At 48.0% G+C, this 24,215-nt stretch overlaps 2 protein-coding genes and 1 long non-coding RNA gene across 5 annotated transcripts; 1 reads left to right on the top strand and 2 right to left on the bottom strand.

Moving 5' to 3' along the window:
• Window positions 1-1,598: 1,598 nt before the first annotated feature.
• On the top strand, window positions 1,599-19,591 carry LOC138821562 (lysosomal acid glucosylceramidase). Of its 2 annotated transcripts, XM_070013927.1 has the most exons (13): window positions 1,599-1,844; window positions 3,860-3,923; window positions 9,030-9,122; window positions 9,674-9,761; window positions 10,157-10,348; window positions 10,476-10,622; window positions 11,653-11,786; window positions 11,989-12,161; window positions 12,626-12,863; window positions 14,162-14,386; window positions 14,715-14,878; window positions 15,678-15,794; window positions 15,882-19,591. In XM_070013927.1, the coding sequence occupies exons 3-13, from the start codon at window positions 9,096-9,098 to the stop codon at window positions 15,982-15,984; spliced, it is 1,608 nt and encodes a 535-aa protein (XP_069870028.1). In that variant the 5' UTR covers window positions 1,599-1,844; window positions 3,860-3,923; window positions 9,030-9,095; the 3' UTR covers window positions 15,985-19,591. The 2 variants fall into 2 exon arrangements, with proteins under 2 accessions (XP_069870028.1, XP_069870027.1); XM_070013926.1 differs by lacking the exons at window positions 1,599-1,844; window positions 3,860-3,923 and having other exon boundaries at window positions 8,930-9,122.
• LOC138821563 (uncharacterized) lies at window positions 9,013-16,071 on the bottom strand. Its single transcript, XR_011370167.1, has 4 exons — window positions 15,970-16,071; window positions 10,369-10,489; window positions 9,645-9,872; window positions 9,013-9,212 (listed from the first exon to the last, which is right to left on the bottom strand). It is a non-coding gene; the product is annotated as an uncharacterized lncRNA (long non-coding RNA).
• Window positions 16,519-23,898, bottom strand: LOC138821561 (metaxin-1). 2 transcript variants are annotated; one of them, XM_070013925.1, is made up of 8 exons: window positions 22,763-23,895; window positions 20,682-20,751; window positions 20,472-20,551; window positions 18,113-18,205; window positions 17,777-17,959; window positions 17,575-17,651; window positions 16,959-17,113; window positions 16,519-16,868 (listed from the first exon to the last, which is right to left on the bottom strand). In XM_070013925.1, the coding sequence occupies exons 1-8, from the start codon at window positions 23,789-23,791 to the stop codon at window positions 16,654-16,656; spliced, it is 1,902 nt and encodes a 633-aa protein (XP_069870026.1). In that variant the 5' UTR covers window positions 23,792-23,895; the 3' UTR covers window positions 16,519-16,653. The 2 variants fall into 2 exon arrangements, with proteins under 2 accessions (XP_069870026.1, XP_069870025.1); XM_070013924.1 differs by having other exon boundaries at window positions 17,777-18,205; window positions 22,763-23,898.
• Between the last annotated feature and the right edge of the window lie 317 nt (window positions 23,899-24,215).

The raw sequence follows: 24,215 nt of genomic DNA, 5'->3' as shown, positions 1-24,215 counted from the left end.
TGTTCTGTTTTTCGGTTTATGTTGTATTGAGGTATCAAACCCACATACACCTCCATGCATGATATGCAAGCTATACAACTAAGCCACATTCCCAGTCAGAGTACATTTTTTTTTTTTTTTTTTTGGTCGGTTGTGGGCCTGGGCGCTGTCCCTCAGCTCTTCAGCTCAAGGCTAGCGCTCTACCACTTGAGCCATAGCACCACTTCCGGCTTTTTTGTTTATGTGGTGCTGAGGAATCGAACCGAGGGCCTCATGCATGCAAGGCAAGCACTCTACCACTGAGCCACCTTCCCAGCCCCATAGAGTACATTTCTTTTTGGACAATGTCCAAAGCTCCTTCCCTAGCTGCCTCCCAGTTTTTCCCTCCCATCTCCCCCACACAAGTTGTGTAGCTCATTTTCAACACAGTGTCCAGTGAGTATCATTACTGAATTTTTTCACCCTTGTCTCCCCATTTCTGTGCCTCCCCTGACACTTCCAGAGACATAAACAACAAAAAGAAAACAAAAACAGCAACTCTCCTGAGTATCTTCCTTTGATCTCACTGTGTGTTGTTGCTGTTATTTATATTTATGTCCTTCCACAGGATATAAGCTCCCCAAACCAGTGACTTGCTCTTTGTGCTAGACCTAACACATAATATGGCTTCAAACTTTTTTTTTTTTTTTGAGTCAGTCGTGGGGCTTGAACTCCGGGTCTGGGCGCTCTCCAGCTCTTCAGCTCAAGGCTAGCGCCCTACCACTTGAGCCACAGCGCCACTTCTGGCTTTTTCTGCTTATGTGGTGCTGAGGAATCGAACCCAGGGCCTCATGTATACAAGGCAAGCGTTCTACCACTGAGCCACCTTCCCAGCCCTCAAACTTTTTATTTATTTATTTATTTTAATGGTGTTATTTATTTATTTATTTTAATGGTGGCCTTTAAACGGCTTCAGGGCCCTATCATTGAGGGAGCGACATATAATGTCCTTCAGGAAAGGGAGGAGGAAGGGGCACTGCCCAGAGATGGCGTCAGGCTGCTAGGCTTCTTGAATAATTCACAATCATAGAAATATAGCCTCAGGGCCTGTTGGGGAGAGGCCAGGAAAAAAAAATGAGGTAGGTGGTGGATCCTGGGATTCCCTCTGGGGCAGTTTTTGGGCACTGGATGTTCCTAGCTTGCGGCTCCCTGAGGACTAAACTCAGGCCTCTTACTCAACTCTCTCGGGCTGAACTCAACTGTGGAAACTCGATCTCTCCCACCCATTACCAGTGTCGGAGGACACCGTAGCGCATGCGGGTCTCTCCCCCCCCCCCCCCCCCCCCCCCGCAAGTGCTCTCCAAGTAACTACGAAAACGCGTGCGCCCTTCAAGCGCTAGGGATGGTCAGCCAGAGTTCGCCTATTCAGAAAGACCCAATAAGAATGGAAGGACCCACCCCCAGACGAATGTCAATCTTCCTTTCCGAGGAAGCCCTGCCCTGACTCGGCGGCCTCGCGCCCTTCCTCCCCCGCCCGCAGGACCCCTGGCGGCTAAGCTGGTCTTTGCGAGTCTGGGCGCAGCTCTGTGCTCCTGTGCGCGCGCTGACGCGGGCGGGTGTAATTCTCGACCTTCGCCCTTTCGCCTTTGGGGGCTTCAGTGCATTTCCCTTCGCCTCCAGTTGGGGCTGCTGTTTGTCTTCACCTTCAGTAAGCGAATTGATGTTGAAATCTGCGTTTTAACTCTTCCCCTCGGTGGGACTGCACCTAACCTTGTCGTACTCCCAGTTACTAATTGCTGCGGTAGTGAAGAGCGTAGATGGCTCACGCCTAGGGTTATTCCTAGCTGCTCAAGAGATCGTGGTTCGAAGCCACCCCGGGAAGCTGGGTCAGTGAGTTTTTTTTTTTTTTCTTTCGGTCTCGGGGCTTGAACTCCAGGCCTGGTCATTGTCCCTGAGCTTTTTTTGCTCAAGGCTGGCTCTCTACCACTTTGAGGCACAGTGCCACTTCCGGTTTTCTTGTGGTTAATTGGAGATAATTGGAAATAAGAATAACACGGACTTGCCTGTTCGGGCTGGCTGAGCCTCAGGAGTAGCTAAGATGACAGGCATGAGACACCAATGCTAGTTGAGACTCCAATCAAGTCACCAAAAAGCCAGAAATGTAGCTGTGGCTCAAGTGGTAGAGGAGGGCGAGAGGATGGGGGGAGGGAAAAGGGGGGGATGTCAAATTTTCTCCTCCAGGACTTGCACTGTGACCTCATTTTTCTTCCCTCAAATATTTTTTCCCCATTATGCTTACTTTAATAAAAAGAATCTATTTTAAGTAACTTAGAACACTGTGGATTTCCATGAACTCACCAAACAGAATCCTAAATTACCACCCTTTTGATAATAGTCAGTGATTTTATGCTCTGTTTAAAAAAAAATGAGGATGCCAGTGGCTTATGCCTGTCATTCTAGTTCCTTGGGAGGTTACACTCTGAAAATCAAGGTTCAAAACCAGCCTAGCAGATAAAGCCAAGAGACAATTATCTCCAATTAACCAGCTAAAAGCCAGTAGTGGATGTGTGGTTGTAATGGTATAGCCTCAACCTTGAGTAGAATAAAACTACCCAGAGTAGGAGACCTGAGTTGAAGCCCCAGTAAATACTTGTTCTATCTGCTTGCTTTCTGAGAGATGGAATTGGAAGAAGGCTATATAATTCATACATTCTTCAGTCATTTCTTTTTTTGGGGGGGGTTCGGTTGTGGGGCCTGAACTCTGGGCCTGGGCGCTGTCCCTCAGTTCTTCAGCTCAAGGCTAGCGCTCTACCATTAGAGCCACAGCACCACTTCCGGCTTTTTTCTTTTTGCTTATGTGGTGCTCAGGAATTGAACCCAGGGCCTCATGCATGCAAGGCAAGCGCTCTACTACTGAGCCACCTTCCCAGCCCCTCTTCAGTCATTTCTAATCATGAGGACAGAACAAGTGCCAGGTGCTGTGCTATGCTGTGCTGAGGATACAGGGAACTCGAACAAATTGACTTTTTCCCTACCAGGCTACCATGGGCAGATCAATGTACAAAGAAATTAGGCCACTATCTTTTATGAACTGGTCTCTAAAACTGACATCAAATCCTTTTTTTTTTTTTTTGTCGGTCATGGGGCTTGAACTCTGAGCATGGGCACTGTCCTTCAGCTCTTCAACTCAAGGCTAGTGCTCTACCACTTGAGCCATAGCACCCACTTCCTGCTTTTTTCTGCTTATGTAGTGATGAGGAATCAAACCGAGGACCTCATTCATGCAAGGCAAGCATTCTTCCCAGCCCACATTAAATCATTTTTGCAATTGATATTAACTGTGATAAAAGCAACAAAGTTGATAGGAGGAATAAACTTGAACACACACGAACAATTAGAAGACAAACAGCTTATAAAATACAAATAATTTCCATTTGCAGTGGGCTATACAATGAATTCTATGGTTATTGTTAAGAGTTGGTTAGTAAGATGAATTCAAGACTAAACTAAGCCAGTGCCAGTGGCTCATGCCTGTAATCCTAGCTGCTCAGGAGGCTGAGATCTGAGGATCAAGGTTCAAAGCCAGCCTGGGCAGGAAAGTCTGTGAGACTCTTATGTCCAATAAGCCACTCAGAAAACTGGAAGTGGCCCTGTGGATCAAGTGATAGAGCACTAGCCTTGAGCTGAGAGTTCAAGCCCCACAACAGATTAAAAAAAAAAAAGACTAAACTACACCATTGTAGGTGAGGGGAAAAGTGTCATCTGACAGTGAGGTAATTTCTGGTGTTGGTAATCAGGAAGAATAGTATGTGCTTAGATCATCAGGAATCAGAATTGAAAAAACAGATTCTGGGATGACTGCTTAAGTTCATTCATTCATTCCTGAACTCTTACTCTCTAGGTGCGTGGATGAGAAAGCATCTCTCTCTGACATAATCATGAAGGTTAAAACTGTGATGGAGAAGGTATGTCTTCCATGCAGAATTAGTCTTATGCTTCAAGAGGTGCCTAGGATGTCACTGCCCATCTCCAGGGCTAGAATTTGTCATCTGGGGCAGGGGGTGAGGGTGGGGCCCGGGGTGCTGGGAATGTGGCTTAGCTTGCCTCGCATGCGTGAAGCCCTGGGTTTTATTCCTCAGTACGACATAAACAGAAAAAGCCAGAAGTGGCACTGTGGCTCATGTGGTATAGTGCTAGCCTTGAACAAAAGAAGGGACAGTGACTAGACCCTGAGTTCAAGCCCCAGGACTGGCAAAAAAAAAAAAAAAAAAAAGAATTTGCCATCTGGGCCAAATCTATCACTCTAGGACTGGGCTGAGGAAGGAACAGAACTTCTGAACTGGGTCAGCCAAACTATTTTTGTGTGTATGCCCATACTAAGGCATGAACTTGAGGTCTGAGGTCTGAGGTCTGAGGTCTGGGCCCTGAGCTTTCTGCTTTCCAATAAATTTATTTCTCATTGTCCTTCCTTGGTGTTGAAGGTACACTTCTCTCTCCTTCTCTGCCCCCCCCCCGTCTCTCTGTCTCTGTCTCTGTCTCTGTCTCTGTCTCTGTCTCTCTCTCATTCACTTTCTCATGTGTGCTGCTCCTAGGGCTTGAATTCAGGACTCAGGGTCTGGGCTCTGTTCCTGAGCTAGTTTTACTTGAGGCTAGCACTCTACCATTTGAGGCACAGCCCAATTTCTGGCCTTTTTTTTTTTTAGTTTATTGGAAATAAGAATCTCACCAAAGCCAGGCACTGATGGCTCACATCTGTAATCCTAGCTACTCAGGATCAAAGTTCAAAGCCAGCCCAGGCAGGAAAGTCCCTGAGACTCTTTATCTCCAATAAACCACCAGAAAACCAGAAGTGGCACTCACCTTGAGCTGAAGAGCCCTCAATTGACCAAAAAAAAAAAAAAAGAAAAGAAAAGAAAAGAAAATGCTGGATGCCAGTGGCTCACACCTGTAATTCTAGTTGTTGAGATCTGCAAATGGAGATTCAAAGCCAGCCTGGGAAGATAGATCTGAGAGACTCTGATTTTCATTTAAATAGCAAAAAGTCAGAAATAGAGGTACGGTTCAAGTAGTAGAGTGCCAGTCATGAGTGAAAAAGGCTGAGAAAGAGGCCCAAATTTCAAGCAAAAAAAAAAAAGAATCAGTGTTATTTTAGTATATAACATTGAATTAGTAATATATATATGTGTGTATGTGTATATAAACATTCATACATATTTACATAGGTGCATGTATAGTAATACACCTACATACATGTACATATTTACCCTTATGTACATATCAATATATGTACATATGTAAATATATACATATATGCATACATTAATATATACATATATATGTACATGGGTTGGGTTTTTTTGGAAGTACTGGGGTTTGAACTTAGGGGTTTGTGCTTGCTAGGCAGATGCTCAACCACTTAAACCACAGTCTCAACCCTTTTTGTTCTTATTTTTCCAATATATAGAGTATATATGCTGGGGTCAGACATTAATTTTTCTTTCTTCTTCTTTTTTTTTTTTTTTTGCCAGTCGTGGGGCTCAGTGCTAGAGTGTTTGTCTCACGTACATGAGGCCCTGGGTTTGATTTCTCAGCACCACATAAACAGAAAAAGCCAGAAGTGGCACTGTGGCTTGAGCGGTAAAGCACTCACCTTGGGCTGAAAAGCTCAAGGACAGCTCCAAGGCCCAGAGTTCAAGCCCCATGACCAACAGAAAAAAAAAAAGAGTCTCATGGGGACTTTCCTGCCCTGGCTGACTTCAAACTGCAGTCTTCAGATCTCAGCCTTCTGTATAGCTAGGATTATAGCTGTGAACCACTGGCACCTGGCTAGTAGAGCACTTTCTGAGCATGTACAAAACCTGAAAACAATCCTGCTCATCCTTCTCCCAGAGACTATGTGTACATGTTTTAATAATAATAATAATATACAATATGTAATATAACAATTCTGTAGAAGAGTAAACTGGAGGAAGTAAGGTACCTGCTCTATAGGGAACAAATATTAAGTAATACTTCCTGGAAAAACAGGAATTCAGAAAGAGGTCAACACAGACATAGCCATGCAAGTAGTTCAGTTAAACTTCACAGCTGAGGAACCTATCCCTGTTCCTGGATGTCTGTGGATAACAGGCTACAAGAAATGAGTAAGACATTTCCTTAAAGGAAACTCCTTTTTCCTCCATAAATACAAGCTTACCTTGTTGCAATATTTGGTGCCAAGCAGTGTACTAGTCATACACCATCACACTTAAACCTCACAATCATTCTATGAAGTAGTACTCATCACTCATCTTTTATAGATTAGAAACAGGATTAAAGAGATTAAGTAATTTACTGATGCTCAAATAGCCAGTAAATGGTGACACCAAGTTCAATCCCTGCTCATCCATCTCCCAGAGACTATACTTATATTTTATGAACTAGGAGAAGAAATGATGGATTTTGCTAGGTGCATGTCTTGGAAAGACTACACTGAGATAATTCAGAACATAACAAACAAGCAAGTGATTTTCAGTGCCTATTAAGTCCCAGGCCCTGCTTATCTCACCAACTCCAGTAATAACTCTGTGAGACTGTAGTATCGCCTCCTTTTTACAAACCAGAAAACAGGCTCAAAGACCTGGAATTAGTCAGGTTATATTGCATGTGTCACACTAAATCTTATCTGATGTGGTTTATGTAGCAACATCAGGATCAACTCCTTTCTTCTGTCCATAGAGGATGTCTCTTTGTTTAGCACTCTTCAGTTCCTCCTTCCTTCCTTCCCTCCCTTTCTTCTTTTCCTCCCTTCCCTCCTTTCTTTCCTTCCTTTCTTTTTCTCTTTTTCTTTTTTTCTTTGTTCTAGAGAGTGAATTCAGAGCCTTGTATTTGCTAGACAAGCACTCTACTATGCGAGCCATGCTTCCAGTCCTTTTGTTTTTACTTTAGGGTTTTCAAATAGTTTCTCCTACTTACTTTGCCCTTGGCTGCCCTACACAGGCAATCTTTCTGTCTCTGTCTTCAAGTAGCTGGGATTACATGCATGTGCCCCACCCCCACTCCATGCCTAGCCCATTGCCTAGGTGCCGAACTATTATGCCAACCTCTCAGTCCTGAGAGGAAGGAAGAGAAGTTACTGCAATTAGCAACTGATGGTGAAACAGGGAATCCAGAAAGGTGCGTGCTGACCACTCCTTCCCTCAGTCATGCTATCTCTATGCCAAGTCCTGCCCTTTCCACACTGGGCTGTATAATAACAGCCCCACCACCAGGCTTCTCCTCTGAGAAGACTTTCTGGAGAACTTCCCACCCACCAAGGGTCCAGGTTCCTCTTCCAGGGAGCTCTCCAAAAGCACGTTACTATTTCTGTCTTCTCTGGTAAATATCTGCCTCTGTGCTCCATGGGCCTCTTTAGGGCAATATCTGTGGCCCTATTTATGTCTTAAATATTTGTATGGCCTCAGAATTTTGCTTAGCAAGCCTCTCTTTATTAGTATTGTCATTTGTATCGTGTGTGTGCGTGCGCACGCGTGTGCGCACGTGCATGAAGATGCGGACAAACACTTGTGTACATACGTGCATGCTTATGTGTTCATGCACTAGTGCTGGGGATTGAACTCAAGGCCTGGGTACTGAACTTTAGTTTTTTGGCTCAAAGCTGACACTCTACCACTTGAACCACAACTCCATTTCTGGTGTTTTTTTGTTTTTTTTTTTTTTGCTCAACTGGAGATGAGAGTTTCACACAGTTTTCTACCTGGGCTAGCTTTGAACTGAGATCCTCAGATCTCAGCCTCTTGAGGTTTTTGAGTGGTTAATTGGAGTTAAGAGTCTCCTGGGGACTTTTCTACCTAGGCTGAATTCAAACGGTGATCCTCAGATCTCAGCCTCCTGATTAGCTAGAATTACAGGAGTGAGCCACTGGTTCTTGGCTAAGTGTCACTGTCCTTATTTTTTTTCCTCTCTCTCTCTCTCTCTCTCTCTCTCTCTCTCTCTCTCTCTCTCTCTCTCTCTCTCTCTTTGTCTCTGTCTCTCTGTCTCTCACCCTCTCTGCCACTCTGAGCTCTTTTGCTCAAGGGTAATACTTTACCATTTAAGCCACAGCTCCATTTCTGGGTTTTTAGGGGTTAATTGGAGATAAGAATCTCATGGAAGTCAGGCACTGGTGTCTCACGCCTGTAATCCTAGCTACTCAGGAGACTGAGATCTGAGGATCACACTTCAAAGCCAGCCTGGGCAGGAAGGTCCGTGAGACTCTTATCTCCAATTAACCACCAGAAAACCGGAAGTGGTGCTGTGCTCGCCTTGAGCTGAAGAGCTGAGGGACAGCACCCAAGTCCCACACACACACACACACATCTCATGGACTTTCCTCCCTGGGGAGTCCTCAGATCTCAGCCACACCTGGTAGTAACACTTTTATACAGTCCCATCACACACACACACACACACACACACACACAGACACAGACACACAGACACAGACACACACACACAAACACACACACACAGACACACACACACACAAACACACACACACAAACACACACACACAGACACAGACACACACACACACACACACACACACACACACACACACACACACACATCTCATTGATTTTCCTCCTTGGGGAGTCCTCAGATCTCAGCCGCATCTGGCAGTAACACTTTTATAGTTAGTGCTGGGAATGAAGCTCAGGGCTTCACATCTACAAGGCAAGCTGTCCACTAAAGAGTCCCCAGCCCTTAGTACCACTTAAATTTTTTTTGCTACTGTGCTTGCTGTGGCCTACTTTCTCTGAGATTTAGGTACTTTTACCCAGTTTTCCACTCAAATCCTTATTCTATGTTGTGTTCTACAAAAACCTTCCAGAATTGAGAACCAAAGAGAAGCCAGTAAAACCCATTATAAATATGGCTGCAATAGCTTCACTTCCTGGGTCATGTGACTCTTCCCTCAGTTATCATATGACACACTGTGGGTCATCCACCTCAGTGTGCCGGAATGAAATCTGCAGGGCAAGCTCAGTTCCTCCAGCAGTAGTAGATTATATAAAATTCACACAGATACCTGCATTCTTGGTTTTATTTAGTGAGTCCTTTATCAGTTTGAACCTCGGAAACTCCTGGAAGTCTTCTTTCTCAGCAACCCCGAAGCAATGATATTTTCAAGCCCTCCAGGAAAGGTAAGTGGCAGGTTTCTGGTTACTTTGCTTTGGAATTCATTGAGTAGATGATCTTTTCGACACAGCCATCATGGCTCTTTCAGCAAAGCACTGACGAGAGGTGGGAAGGATCAAGCTTGAAATGGGCAGAAAAGGATGAGGAGAATCTTCCTGGTGTGGGCAGGAGACTCTCACCAGCAAAGGAAGGGCTGCACCCTTATAAGGAACACTATAGGGATGGGTATGTGGCTTAGTGGTAGAGTGTTTGCCTCACATGCATGAAGCCCTGGGTTGGATTCCTCCATACCACATCAACAGAAAAAGCGGGAAGTGGTGCTGTGGCTCAAGTTGTAGTGTACTAGCCTTGAACAAAAGAAGCTCCAGGACAGTGCCTAAGCTCTGAGTTCAAGCCCTAGGACTGGGGGGAAAAAAAATATATATATATATATATATATATATATATATATATAAACTAGATTGTGGGCACTCATAGACTGCCAAATGCTGACCAGGAAAGTATTGAAGTAAAAAGAGGGGGCTTGCCTTCTACTCATTTCTCATCCTGTTCTTAGGAGTGTCCCAAACACTGGAGCTGGGGAGGCATGGTGGCTTCCAGTCTCATGGGATTGCTTCTACTTCAGGCAGTGTCATGGACATCAGGTGAGACAAAGCAGGAGGAAAGTGGCACTGAGCATCCTTCTGTCTTCCAGTGTACTAGTGGTACAGTTTCAGTAGTGGCTCAGCCAACATTTATGAGTGATTGAGAGCAACCTGGGGTAGGAGAAACAACTTTTTTTTTTGTTTTTTTAATTTAATTTTATTTTATTTGAGAACATACTGTACAGAGGGGCTACAATTACATGGGCAGGATAATGCATACATTTCTTACCAAGCATTGCAGCCTCCTCCTTTGTTTACCCTTCACCTCCCTTCCCAGCCTCCCCCCTCCCCCCGAGAAACAACTTTTTGAAATCCATGTGTATTCTAATCAGCACATCCATTTCCTTCATCCACCCCCTTCAGCTCTTGCTCCTGCTTATGCTCCTCCCTTGCAGGTGCCCGTCCCTGCATACCTAAAAGCTTTGGCTACAGTTCAGTGGTCTGTGTCTGCAATGCCACATACTGTGACTCTCTTGACCCCTTAACCCTCCCTGCCCCTGGTAACTTCAGCCGATATGAGAGTACACGAGGTGGACGTCGGATGGAGATGAGTATGGGAACCATCCAGGCCAATCGCACGGGCACAGGTAATTATTATGCTCCTTACCTCAGAGCCAGGTTGGGTCCCTGTCATAAGTCCAAGTCATGCCAGTGGCCACCATGGAATTTTTCCTCTGTGTGCTAACAGGCTTTCTTTTCTCACGGTATCCTTAGGACTTCTACTGACCCTGCAGCCAGAAGAGAAGTTCCAGAAAGTGAAAGGATTTGGAGGGGCTATGACAGATGCTACTGCTCTCAACATCCTTGCTTTGTCACCCTCTGCCCAGAATTTGCTCCTGAAATCATACTTCTCTACAGAAGGTGAGGAGAGAGACATAGCACCATTATCACCAGAGCCTCACACTTGCTAGGCAGGTTCTCTGCTATTTGAACCCACACATTCCTTTAGTTATTCTGAGCCAGCCCTTTATTGCTGTATTTATTTTTCAGGTAAGGTCTTGCGTTTTTTACCTAGTGCTGGTGTTAGATTGCAATCTTTCCACCTATGCCTCCTGCTTAGCTGGGATGACAGGCATGCATCACCATTCCTGGCCGGATGGTTAAGATTGGAATCTCGCCAGGCGCCGGTGGCTCATGCCTATAATCCTAGCTATTCAGGAGGCTGAGATCTGAGGACCACTGTTCAAGCCAGCCCGAGCAGGAAAGTCCCTGAGACTCTTATCTCCAATAAACCACTAGAAAACTGGAAGTGGTGCTGTGGCTCAAGTGGTAGAGTCGTGAGCTGAAGAGCGCAGGGACAGCGCCCAGGCCCAGAGTTCAACCCCACGACCGACAAAAAAAAAAAAAAAAAAAAAAAAAAAAAAAGATTGGAATCTTGCTATTTTTTGCCTTTAACCATGATCTTCCCTATCTCTGTCTCTGAGTAGCTGAGATTACAGATATAATCTAACCTAGCCCTGGTTCGTCTGTTCTTCTCTTCCTGCCTTTGCAGCTGCCTCCTTTTGGTGGGATTAGGCATATGAAATCAGGCCTGAATATTTGGTTCCTCTCTAAAGGCCAGTAAAATAAAATTGCCCTGTCTTAGGCTCAGAGGGCTTGTGCTTCATCTGGGTCCTGGCCTCTATATTGCCCCACCTAGAGCCCCAGGTTTCCTCTGGCTCTAAGATTCTATTTCAGACTGGCAAGTGATAGAAGTTCCAGCAAGGAGCAGTGACTCAAACCTGTAATTCGAGCTACTTGGGAGACAAAGATTGGGGAACCATGGTTCAAGGCCAGCTTGGCAAAAAGAAGTTTATGAAACTCCATGTCAATGAGAGAGAGAGAGAGAGAGAACCCCCAAGTTCCATATTCTCCTATTGGACTCCCATACCTTGGGCATGCTTTTCTGTAGGAATTGAATATAACATCATCCGGGTACCTATGGCTAGCACTGACTTCTCTATCAGCACTTACACCTATGATGACTACCCTGATGACTTCCAGCTGCACAACTTTAGCCTTTCAGAAGAAGACACCAAGCTCAAGGTGGGCATTCTGGCTGCCTCAGGCCCTGATGACATTGTAATCTGGGGGTCCAGTTAGGGCAATGTGTAAAGATGATAAACTTTCCCTGTTCTGTCCTGGGATTGGGAGGGTAGGAGATGATGGCTAGACCTGATGTGCAGGTTAGGCTAGTCCATCTGTGTTCCAAGTTGGGTATCTCTCTCCTTGCTATGTGTGCCTCTAGATACCCCTGATTCACAGAGCCTTGAAAATGACCCAGCGCCCCATCTCCCTCTTCGCCAGTCCCTGGACATCGCCTACTTGGCTCAAGACTAATGGGGCAGTGAATGGAAAGGGGACACTGAAGGGTCAGCCAGGGGATATCTACCACCAGACCTGGGCCAACTACTTTGTCAGGTAAGAAATCAGAATGTCAAGGGTGTCTGGACCAGCTTTTCCTTTGGACACCATCGCCTAGGTCCCACCCCTGGACTTGGGTCCATTTTATTTTATTTTATTTTTTTTGGGTCTGGTCATGAGGCTTAAACTCTGGGCCTGGGCACTGTCCCTCAGCTCTTCAGCTCAGGGCTAGCGCTCTACCACTTGAACCACAGCGCCACTTCCAGCTTTTTTCTTTTTGCTTATGTGGTGCTGAGGAATTGAACCCAGGGCCTCAGGCTTGCAAGGCAAGCGCTCTACCACTGAGCCACCTTCCCAGCCCCTTGGGTCCATTTTAGACCTGCCTTTCCTAGTTCATCTTTTTACCTTCTCAACCTTTGAGACTTAGGGCTATCAGTTTCCCTGCTCCATCAGGATTCCTATTCCTTGGGGTCCTGGTCTGTTCTTTTAGCCATGATCACTCATGTTCTTTCCTCTGCCAGGTTCCTAGATGCCTATGCTGCGTACAAGTTAAAATTCTGGGCAGTGACGGCTGAGAATGAACCTACTGCAGGACTGATTACTGGGTACCCTTTCCAGTGTCTGGGCTTTACTGCTGAACACCAGAGAGACTTCATTGCCCGTGACCTGGGTCCAGCCCTTGCCAATAGTACTCACCGCGATGTCCTGTTGCTCATGTTGGATGACCAACGCTTGCTGCTCCCCAGATGGGCAGAAGTGGTAAGGGTCATGACCTCCATGAGGACCCCAGTGTCCCAAAAATATAGCATACAAATGATTGGCTCCAAATTTAAGAGTACCTTTCCTGTTCAACTTTTCTTTTTTTCTTTTCTTTTCTTTTTTTTTTTTTGGTCTGTCGTGAGGCTTGAAATCTGGGCCTGGGCACTGTCCCTCAGCTCTTTAGCTCAAGGCAAGCACTCTACCACTTCAACTACAGTACCACTTCCCCTTTTTTTTTTTTTCCTGAGTGGTTTGTTGGAGATAAGAGTCTCACAGACTTTTCCTGCCCAGGCTGGCTTTGAACCATGATCTTCAGATCTCAGCCTCCTGAGTAGCTACGATTACAGGCATGAGCCACCAGCACCCGGTTGTTCAACTCTTTTTTTTTTGTTGTTTTGTTTTGTTGTCAGTTATGGGACTTGAACTCTGGGCCTTGGAGCTGTCCCTCAGCTCTTTAGTTCAAGGCAAGCGCTCTACCACTTGAGCCACAGCGCCACTTCCGGTTTTCTAGTGGTTTATTGGAAGAGTCTCATGGACTTTCCTGCCCAGGCTGGCTTTGAACCTTGATCCTTAGATCTCAGCCTTCTCAGTATCTAGGATTACATGCATGAGCCACCGGCACCCAGCTTCAACTCTTCTTTTTGTTACCAGTACTAGGGCTTGAACTCTGGGCCTGGGTGCTGTCCCTGAGCTCTTTTGCTCAAGCTTAGTGCTCTACTACTTGAGCCACAGCTCCACTTCCGACTTTTTTGGTGCTTAATTGGAGATAAGAGTCTCAGACTTTCCTACCCAGGCTGGCTTCAAACCATGATCCTGAGATCTCAACCTCCTGAGTAGTAAGAATTACAGGCATGAACCACGAATGCCTGGCTTCTGGCTTCTGTTCAACTTTTTTTTTTTTTGCCAGTCCTGGAGCTTGAACTCAGGGCCTAGGCACTGTCCTTGAGCCTCTCTGTGCTCAAGGCTAGCACTCTACCACTTGAGCCACAGCACCATTTCTGGCTTTTTGTTTATGTGGTGCTGAGGAATAGAACCCAGGGCTTCATGCATGCAAGGCAAGCACTCTACTTCTAAGCCACATTCCCAGCCCTGTTCAACTCTTGATTACTAGGACACCCTGGGCTAGGGCTAGGTGCCCAAGCTCTGAAGACCCCTGCGTGGTCACTGTAACCCCTTCTAGTTGTATCCATCTTAGTGCCTACTTTGTGAGAATCCTAGCTCCTTTTCCAGAATCCTCTGTGCAGGTTTCTGGGCCAGTGGTTCCTGTTTCTCAGTGGTCCTTTCCTTTCCCTGGGCAGGTACTAAAAGACCCAGAGGCAGCTAAGTACGTTCATGGCATTGCTATACACTGGTACCTGGACTTTCTGGCTCCAGCAAGATCCACCCTGGGGGAAACACATCGTCTGTTCCCCAATACCATGCTCTTCGCCTCTGAGGCCTGTGTGGGCTCCAAATTCTGGGAGCAGAGTGTGCGTCTGGGTTCCTGGGATCGTGGGATGCAGTACAGCCACAGCATCATCACGGTGAGCCAACTGTCTTCCTCCCATAAAGCAGACCATAATAGATACCTTCCTACAATCTCTAAAGGTTGAGTTCTTCCTCCTCAACTGCTAGTTTACCCTTTGGGGCAATTCTGGGATGCCATGATCATGCCTTACCTTTCCTTCACAGAACTGTAGCCCATAGCCTCTTACTACATGTTTGGAGCCAAGCCAGACAACTGTATCTGCCACCAATTTCTTGGCCCCCCTCGAGATGCCCCACCTTCAGTCTCCTTCACAAGGCTGAGGCATGTGCCTTCTCTGAGGATCTCTTGTGTTGAATATTTCTTTGCCCTTGTCCCTACTGCAGAACCTTCTGTACCACGTGTCTGGCTGGACAGACTGGAACCTTGCCCTGAACCCTGAAGGGGGACCCAACTGGGTCCGCAACTTTGTCGACAGTCCCGTCATTGTGGACATTGCCAAGGATACGTTTTACAAACAGCCCATGTTCTACCACCTTGGCCACTTCAGGTGAGTTGAGGAGGGTGCCACCATGCCACACCAAGCCTATCATCTGCTGCATCAGGCTTACATCACCCTAGACGAGCGAGCAGGAAGGTGCATAGGTGGGAAGCTCAGGAGAGGCACACCCCTTCTCTCTTGCACCATGTAGGCAGGAAGTGATTAGGTGGTAATAGAAACAGATAACTCTGGTTATTAGAAGCTGGCACTGGGATGTGGGAGGGTAGGAGCAGGGCCCAACAACACATCTTGAGAACTTAAGAGTTAGAGCAGAGCTGGGATTATAGACTTGTACCACCACACCCAGCCTTGCTTTGTTTTACGAGCCTTGTTCTGTGTTGTTCAGGCTGGACTTGCAACTTGCTGTTCTCCTCCTTCAGCTTCCATAACAGCTGATACTATAAACAAGTTAGTATGCCAGCCTTAGGGCAGAGCTTTGGCAGGACTTATGAGGTGGTAAGAAGTTAAGGAGAATAAACTCTCAGATGAGGATTTTTTTTCTTGCCAGTACTGGGGCTTGAGCTAGGGCCTAGCTATTGCTAGTACTGTCCCTTAGCTTTTTTGCTCAAGTCTAGCTCTCTTATCACCTGAGTCACAACTCCATTTCTGGGGATCTGCTTGTTAATTGGAGATGAGAGTTTCATGGACTGGGGCTGGTTTTGAATTGCCACCCCCGGATCTCAGCCTACTGAGCAGCTAAGATTGTAGGTATGAGCCCACTGGGTGCCCAGCTTTAGATGAGGGTTTCATGGGTGGTACCCTAAGGTGCTGGACTGAGGTCTCAGATGATGCCTGTTCCCACATGCAGCAAGTTCATTCCTGAAGACTCCCAGAGAGTGGGGCTTGTGGCCAGTGAGAAGAATGACTTGGACACAGTGGCACTGATACGACCTGATGGTTCTGCAGTTGTGGTGGTGCTAAATCGGTAAGGACAAGGGCAGGGGAAGGTCTGGGCTGAGATGAAGTGTTGGGCCTCAGCAGGCTCACCCTCAGCTACTCTCTCCCTCCTCAGCTCTTCTAAGGATGTACCTCTTACCATCAGTGATCCTGCTATAGGATTCCTGGAGACCGTCTCACCTGGGTATTCCATTCATACCTACCTGTGGCGTCGCTAGTGATGGAGCAGACACTCAAGCAGATACCTGGGTTCAGCATGGACATTAAAAGGACAGTCAGCTCATGTCTGTGACTGAATAGGGCACAGTAGGGCCAGTGTGAGCTTACAGTGACATAGGCTCAGGGGTAGTGGTTTGGGTGATTCACTCTCCTCTCTAGTAGGTACCAGGGGCTGGAGGCCTCTAAAGAAAAATCAGAAAGCCCTAATGTGTCCCCACCCCTCATGCTTGTAGAAGTGTGTGCAATGTACTAGTTGCCCGTGGAAACTGGGCCTAGGCCCAGGGTGAGCTCACTGTACAAACAAAGATGGTGGGGGAGGGAGGTGAGCAGAGGAGACTGGAAAGGCTGAACCCAAAACTGGGGATTGTTTGTCTTTCCTGGAGATGGAGACTGGGCCCATGCAGGAGCAATGTCAGCATCAAAGCTAAAGCAATTTCAGAAGCCTAGTGCCAGTGCTACCGGTAGGCTCAAGCACCCAGGGCCCCAGCTAAAGCACAAGCTGAGACAATGGCAGCACATTTAAGGAGAGAAGGTTTGATCCCAGTCAGTGCGAGCGGCTTTATTCTGGGGGTGGGGAGTACCCATTTCTGGCTGTCTCAACAATGGGGAGCCAGAGAGACCTATGGAATGCACAATTGAAAAACCAGTCCTAAGAGCATGAGGACAAATCATTCCTCTTCATCCTCCTCAACCATGTCCAGGGCCCGGGTGCCTGGGGTATGAGGAGGGGCTGCCCTCTGGATAGAGATGATTCCACTGAGCAAGGCATAGCCCACCATGGCTACCAGCCCTGCTAACACAGACAGGATCTGGTTCCGGCGCCGGTTTGGCTCCTCTTCAGTATCTGGGGCTGCTGGTGTCTGACGTGGAGGTGGCACTGCAGCTGAGGAACAAGAAAAGGAAAGTGGGCAGGGAGCTAGTTCCTGGATCCCAGGCATTCTTCCCAAGACTGCCCCCTCCATCTGCTCCTTACCTCCATCCCAGGGAAAGTAGAGGCTAAGAATGTGGGAACAGTAGGCACAGAGGTTTTGCAACCCCCGAAGGTGTATCTGCAGTTTCCCACTGGGCATCTTTACCTGCAGTAGCAGTGCCAGGTGGCTAAAGACAAAGGCATCCAAGGATGCAGGGCTGGAGAGAAAAAGGTAGGATAGAGGACAGGTGGGCAGAGGGGTCAAGATGGAGCTGGAAGAAATACCAGTCTAGGGATGTGGGGAGGCTCTGGGCAGCATGGGGCCACCAGTGGAGGGACAGGACACACAGTTCCTGGTCTGGTATGAGAAGGGTTCTCTAGGTGGCGCCAGCCAGGCCCTGAATGGGGCTCTATCCTAGAGCTGCATAAAGGGCACATTGAGTGCCCCACACCCTGCAGGCCCCTCCTGTACCTGGCGATCCTCCCACCCCATCCTCCTGTACCACCAAGGAGGCTCTGGCCCCACACACAGCCCCATTGTCATTACAGCCAGTGTCTGTCCTAAGGACTTCTTGTCTAGAGCTTGAGCCTACCTTTCAGCCCCAGCCTGTGCCCCAGCAGCTACTTGTGAACCCGTAGTCTTCCAACCACCCATTAACACCCCGGGAGTCAGACTCACGCATCTCCAAAGAAGAACTTCTGAGAGCCCAGGCGCTGAGAGAGAAGGGTTAGGCATTCCCGAGCCTCTTGGTACAGCTATAAGAAAGGAACAGGTAGGCATGTGGCTGTGGGAAGAGTGTCACCTCCCCACCTGGGCACTCCCATTTCTGGCCATCAAGCTTGGGGTTCATCTCATATAGCAGCCCCTGTCCCAAAGCTACCTCCTTCTCCACTTCTTCCTCATTCTCAGGACTGGGCTTCCCATTCGTCAGCTGCAGCCGCTCCATATATTGCCGCTGCATGCGGCCAGGTAGGAAGAAGTTGAGGGGAAAGGGCATAGCCTCTGCATACCACTTCCGGGTCACTTCTACATAGTTCTTGGTGTCTATCCAAAAAGTATGTATCTGGATTGGGTAAGTAGGAAGGAAGGGGATGTCTGAACTAGTGTACCTGCCTGACACAGAATAGGCTTCTGACCCCCACAGTGCTCTGTGGGGGTATATCAGCCTGACCCTTCCCTGCAGGCTGTGAACACTGGGAGGTCTATACATACTTACCAACACCGGGAGCAGTTTTTCCTCTAGTAGAGACATGAAAGCCAAGGTGTCAGCTCCTTGCCGAGCTGATAGATCATAATCAGCATTATACTTCTGTAAAAGAAATATTCATGAAAGTGATGTTGGGAGGACTGAAGGGGCACTTCCCTGGTGGGGAAGGTAACCTCATTAGCCTCTCTGTGTAGCAGAGGCAGAACAAAGAGCTTTGCCCGCTGAGGCCCCCTTACCTTGGCCCAGCCAGCACAGCCTGTTGCTGTTGGCTGACAGCCTGGGCCTTGGAGTCTGCTGGCCGTCAAGGTCCTATGCCCATTGAGCGGGGGGAGGAAGGAAAGCCTGGCCACAAACTAGGAGCTGCTCCCAGAGTTTCCACGGAAAGCTGGCAGCAAGCCTGCTGACAGCAACTTTCTAACAGTAACGTCCCAATCTAGACACCACAAAGCTAACGGCGGAGCTCAGCTGCAGGTTGAGCCTCAGCCCATGCCTAAGGAACTAAGGGACACCATCCTCATATTCCTTGGACCCAGTGAACTCACCCTCTCCATCTCCCCAGCTTGTTCCCTCATGGCCCAGCTCTTGGCTATTTCTTCTGTTTCATTCCATAGCCTAGGTGCCACCACTAAACCTAAGTTCCACCCATATCAGTCTCATCCTGCTCTATCTTTCCCAGCTTCAGTCTGTTCCTCAGCACATATCCTTCCACACCCTGAACAGCCTTATCGCTGTGTAATCTCTTGAACACACACACACACACACACACACACACACACACACACACATATACACACACACCCTATATCCATCCTCCCCCTTTGGTGGTACTTGGGGTTGAACTTCATGCTTGATATGCAAGCGCTCTACCACTTAAGTCATGCCTCTAGCTTAAGTACAATTCTTTTTTTTTTTTTTTTTTTGGGTCCAGTCGTGGGCCTGAACTCTGGGCCTGGGCACTGTCCCTCAGCTCTTCAGCTCAAGGTTAGCACTCTACCAGTTGAGCCACAGTGCCACTTCCGGCTTTTTTCTTTTTTGCTTATGTGGTGCTGAGGAATCGAACCCAGGGTCTCAGGCATGCAAGGCAAGCACTCTACCACTGAGCCACCTTCCCAGCCCTTAAGTACAATTCTTAAAACTCACTGAACCTCAGTTTTCCCCCTGTAGCATAAGAAACTAATATGTTGGGAGCCGATAGTAAAGCTTAAAGATTATCTTGACCCTGCTGCTCACTTGAAAGCACGTACAAGGAACTGGCTTACTTAAAAACACCAGGTGCCCAGGATTGCTTTGCTACGTCTGCAGAGTTCGTTTTACTTCCTACCAGTTGATCTTGTCTTGTTTTTACAGCACTCTGTTTTTACTGAAATTTTCCTTGTTTTTTCTGGACTATTGTAACCTTACATTACCTCTTGACTTCTAATAGTATATCTTAGGGAAAGTTAAAAATAAACGGTGCTGCAGTCTTGAGCTGCAGACCTCCCAACCCCATCCTTTGTCTTATGTCTTTATTTTTCCCGTCCTTGCCCCCTAATTCAGGATTCCCTTTTGTTGCTGGCAGGCTCCAGCACTAATATATCATCTTCATCTCTTAATAGGCTCTATTAGTAAATAATGTAGGGGAAAACACTTTGGAAATGAGGAAAAAAAACCTTTATACATAAGGAATCAAGGTAATGGTCCAGGCCCTGTCAGGAACTTTGGCTTTTATGTGTATTGTAAAGGCTTCTATAACCCACATTAATTCCCTAGCTTCCCAAGCCTTTAAATGAAGAAGAGGAGCCCATTTTGGACAATGTGTTCCCTCTTGGAATCACACCACAGATTAGAAGAACTTTTAAAGCATGATGGCTAAATCCAATAGTTTGGGAAGGTAGTGAGGGGAGTAGGAAGAGTGAGAGGACCCTAGGTCTCAGTACTCTTCTTGTAATGTTCTTTCAAATTCCCTAACCTGGCTCTAAGCCTTGTGCATCCTGAGCCCCATATTCACCCCAAACTGGTCCCTGAAAACAGAGAAAAGGCCCTTCAAAGTCCCTGTCCAATCCCATCTTTGAGCATCTCATTAGAATCAACTGCTATCTTCTCTTTTTTTCTTCTTCCACCTGTGACCAGTTTAAGACTCCTTGCCTGTCAACTATGCAGAAGGCACTATGTCTTTGGATATTTCCATAGTGCCTTGAGCTTAATTTCTGGCCAAATGCTTTACTACAATATAGTGACATTATGTGTCTTCCCCATCAGAATTTGTGCTACTTGGTGCTCTGGGCCACCTGTGTCTAGCTTGGTATAAGTTAGGTGCTTAATAAACATGAGTTGCACTGAATTGACTGGATTTCTTTCACTGAAACCCCACCTTCCCCAAGTCTTGTACCTCTTTTCGAAGGTGAGTGATGATCTTTTGTGGTGCTGAGATGACCTCTCCTTGACTTGTCCGAAGGGCAGGCAGAGTTCCTGACATTGACAAAGAAGTATGTCTACCAGATCCTAGCTTGACTATTCATACATATTTGTGCCACATTCCTTCCTATTTCCTGCTCCTCCCCTTGCACACTCCCTTACCCCACCCGTGGACACTGGATACCTGAAGGGCTCCGCCAAGGGTTGGTAATCTTGTGTACCTTGAGTGGAGCACCAGTAAATCTGGTATAGGTCTGCAGAGAAGGAAGCAGAAGGTAGAGAGGCTAAGGCATGGTTCCATAGAGGAAAGATTAAGAGTAATATTTACTGAATATCTTATGTGATATGCCCTGTGCTTTTTTTGTTGTTGTTGTTGGTCATAGGGCTTTTACTCTGGGCTTGGGGGCTGTCCCTCAGCTCTTCAGCTCAAAGCTAGTGCTCTACCACTTGCGCCACAACACCACTTCCCGTTTTCTAGTGGTTTACTGGAGATAAGAGTCTGGTGGACTGTCCTGCCTGGGCTAGCTTTGAACCATGATCCTCAGATCTCAGTCTCCTGAGTAGCTAGGATTACAGGTGTGAGCCACCGGTGCCTGGCTTTATGCCCTGTGCTTTGTATAAGAAAAAAAAAATCAGCCAATGCTGCTGGCTTATGCTATAACACTAGCTATTCAGAAGGCTGAGACCTAAAGACCACAGTCTGAAAACAGCCTAGACAAATCCCAGAAACTCTTACTTCCAATTAGCAAATAAAAAGCCAGAAATGGAGCTGGGAAGGTGGCCCAGTGGTAGAGTGCTTGCCTTGCATGAATGAGGCCCTGGGTTCGATTCCTTAGTGCCACATAAGCAGAAAAAGCCAGAAGTGGCACTGTGGTTCAAGTGGTAGAGGGCTAGCCTTAAGCTGAAGAGCTGAGGGACAGCACCCAGGCCCAGAGTTCAGGCCCCACTACTGACAAAAAAAAAAAAAAAAGGTGCGGCTCAAGTGGTACAGTGAGCTAGCCCAAGTAAAAAGTTAACTCAGATTGCAAAGCCCTGAGTTCAAACCTCAGTACTGGCATACATGCAAAAACAGTTCCATTGGGTTGGGAATGTGGCTTAGTGGTAGAGTGCTTGTCTAGCATGCATGCAGCCCTGGGTTCAATTCCGCAGCACCACATAAACAGAAAAGACTGGAAGTGGTGTTGTGGCTCAGGTGACAGAGTGCTAGCCCTGAGCAAAAGAAGCTCAGGGACAGTGCCTAGGCCCTGAGTTCAAACCCCAACACTTGCAAAAACAAAACAACAACAAAAAAAACCACTTCCATTTTACAAATGGGTAAAACAGGAATGTTGAAGCCACAGTGCAGGTGGTTCACATTCACCAGGCTGAGATCTGAGGATTATGGTTCAAAGCCAGCCTTTTCTGTAAAGTCCATGAGACTCATTTCCAATTAAGCACTAACAGCTGGAAATTGAGCTGTGGCTTTACGTGGTGAGGTGCTAGTCTTGAGCACAAAAGCTCAGGGACAGTGCCCAGGCCCTGAGTTCAAGTCCCCAGGTCTGACTACAAAGGAAAAAAAAAAAAAGAAAAAAAAGAAACAGATTATGGCTATATTCCTTACTAGATATCAGCTATGAAAAACCCTCCCCTCCATCTTGTCTCCTATTTATCTACTTGTTGAACACCTATCTTTGGAAGCTTTTCCTAACCCTCTTCTTGGAAATAATGACCATGTTCTCTTTACTGACACAACTTGAGTGGAGGGACAAAGTCTTACTCATTTTAGCATGGCAATATTTGGTATTTTGTAAGATGCCTAATACATGCTTTTACAACTAGAGAGAGTGAAAGAACAAAGTGAAACAAATCTGTCTGATGTCAGTGCTCTTTCTACAGTCTGGCTGAGGACCGTTTGCTCCAACAAATAGGCTCAGTAAACGCTGTTTAGTGGGAAGAAGAGTGTGGATCGCTGAGAAACCAGGACTGCCAAGCCTAAAATCCCTGAAACCCCACAGAAGGGATGGCCCCAAGGTCACACAGCCATGGAAAAGCAAGGACTTCAGCCTATCTCCTGGATTCCCGATCAAGCCTACTGTCATTGGTACCTGAAATCTAGGAAACTACGATAGGGTATTCAGCCCACATCGGTCTGGCCACGCTTTTGGATTGCCTCAGTTTTCCCCAAAGAGCCTGTGCTGTGGCGCCAGCAAAGTTCGAACGCTTGGCTAGCTCGAGCCCCACCCCAGTCCTCTAGGGCACAGCAAAGAGCGCCTGGGTTACCCTCACCAGAACGGTCAGGCTGTCCAGGTCCACTGACGGCAGCCCCCAGCCCCCAGACCAGCAGAACAGCTCCATGGGCGCCGCCATCTTGTACGCCCTCTGTACCGGAAGCACTTCCTTCTGCGCCAAAGCCTTCATTCGCAAGGACACGCCCCCCTCCACTGCCCCTCTGGCTTGTTGTTGTGGGGGACATGGGGGGACCGCTGTGGAGCCGCGACTTTTCTGGGCCGGGGAGGCGTGGCCTCTCTCGGTTGGGGAGGCGCGACTTCTTTCGGATGGAGAGACGTGGCCTCTCTCTGCAGGGTAGACTCGGCTTCTTTCGGCTGAGGAGGCGTGGCTTCTCTCGGCGTGGGCGGTGCGACCTCTCTCGAATGGGGAGGCGCGGCTTCTCTCGGCTGAGGAGGCGTGGCTTCTCTCAGCGTGGGCGGTGCGACTTCTCTCGACTGGGGAGGCGCGGCTTTTCTCGACCGGGGAGGCGTGGCTTCTCTCGGAGGGGGAGGCGTGGCTTCTCTCACACGGAGAGGCGTGGCTTCTCTCGGAGGGGGAGGCATGGCTTCTCTCGACCGGGGAGGCGTGGCTTCTCTCGACCGGGGAGGCGTGGCTTCTCTCACACGGAGAGGCGTGGCTTCTCTCTGTAGGGAAGACTGGTCTTCTCTCACACGGAGAGGCGTGGCTTCTCTCTGCCGAGAAGGCCCGGCTTTTCTCCACCGGAGAGGCGTGGCTTCTCCCGACTGAGGGAGTGGGACCGCGCGAGGCGGGGCCGCGGCTTTCGGGGGATAGCGGCCGAAGGCTCAACCAATGGCGGCCTTCGCAGCGGGGGAGGGTAGGCGGCCAGTCTCGCCTGGGAGAGTCACAACGCCTCGGTCTACCGAAGCCCCGACCCGCTGAAGGCTCGGAGGGTCTAGGAGATGGGGGTCGTATGTTCCTGGTCCGGATCTGTTGACAGTTGTCAAACTGTACGTGGCCTGGCCCTCCCCGAGACCTTTCAGTGCTCGACCCCAATTCGGGGCTACGGGGGGGTCCCCCGGGCCGCATGTTTTCCACAGCGCGTTATGTTTGGAGCGGCCCCGCACCGCCCGTCGCCATGGAAACAAAACAGGGGCGGTGGCGACGGCCAGAGTGAGGCCGGCTGGGGCCTGGGTGGGGGAAGGGGACGTGGGGCTCGCAGGGTGTTGCCTTAGTAACGGGAACTCGGGCGCCCCTCCGCTGCATCCGGGTCCTAGCCTGTCCGCCACTGCCCACACTTTTTCCCAGTTTACTCCTAGCTCCTGGTCTGTCCCCTGGTTTTCTGCTCATGTTTCTGATGTCCTTTTCCTCTTTCTCGGTTTCTTTGCTTCAGCCTCACTGACCAGTTCCCATCCGACACTTCCAGGCTCCTGAGTTTTTCTGGGAATGAGGGAAAATGGAAGAACAGGCACATGTCAGGAACCCTCCCCCAGACCCCTAAGAAGGAGCACTT

The sequence above is a fragment of the Dipodomys merriami genome, unplaced genomic scaffold, assembly GCF_024711535.1.
Source record: "Dipodomys merriami isolate MVZ:Mamm:240054 unplaced genomic scaffold, mDipMer1.0.p SCAF_92, whole genome shotgun sequence".
Classification (NCBI taxonomy): Eukaryota; Metazoa; Chordata; class Mammalia; order Rodentia; family Heteromyidae; genus Dipodomys; species Dipodomys merriami.
Note: the sequence above shows the minus strand (reverse complement) of the source record. Positions and strands in the feature narration are given on the sequence as shown.

Bases quoted from the DNA above. Each gene is read 5' to 3' on its own strand.
- LOC138821562 (XM_070013927.1), top strand. From the start codon at position 9,096: ATGATATTTTCAAGCCCTCCAGGAAAG. The intron at 10,623-11,652 runs GTGAGGAGAGAG...GCTTTTCTGTAG, and splicing joins ATCATACTTCTCTACAGAAG to GAATTGAATATAACATCATC. The intron at 11,787-11,988 runs GTGGGCATTCTG...GTGTGCCTCTAG, and splicing joins AAGAAGACACCAAGCTCAAG to ATACCCCTGATTCACAGAGC.
- LOC138821561 (XM_070013924.1), bottom strand. From the start codon at position 23,791: ATGCGGCCCGGGGGACCCCCCCGTAGCCCCGAATTGGGGTCGAGCACT. The intron at 17,652-17,776 runs GTAGCTTTGGGA...CCTTTCTTATAG, and splicing joins AGGAAGAAGTGGAGAAGGAG to CTGTACCAAGAGGCTCGGGA. The intron at 17,114-17,574 runs GTGAGTCTGACT...TTTTCTCTCCAG, and splicing joins AAGTTCTTCTTTGGAGATGC to CCCTGCATCCTTGGATGCCT.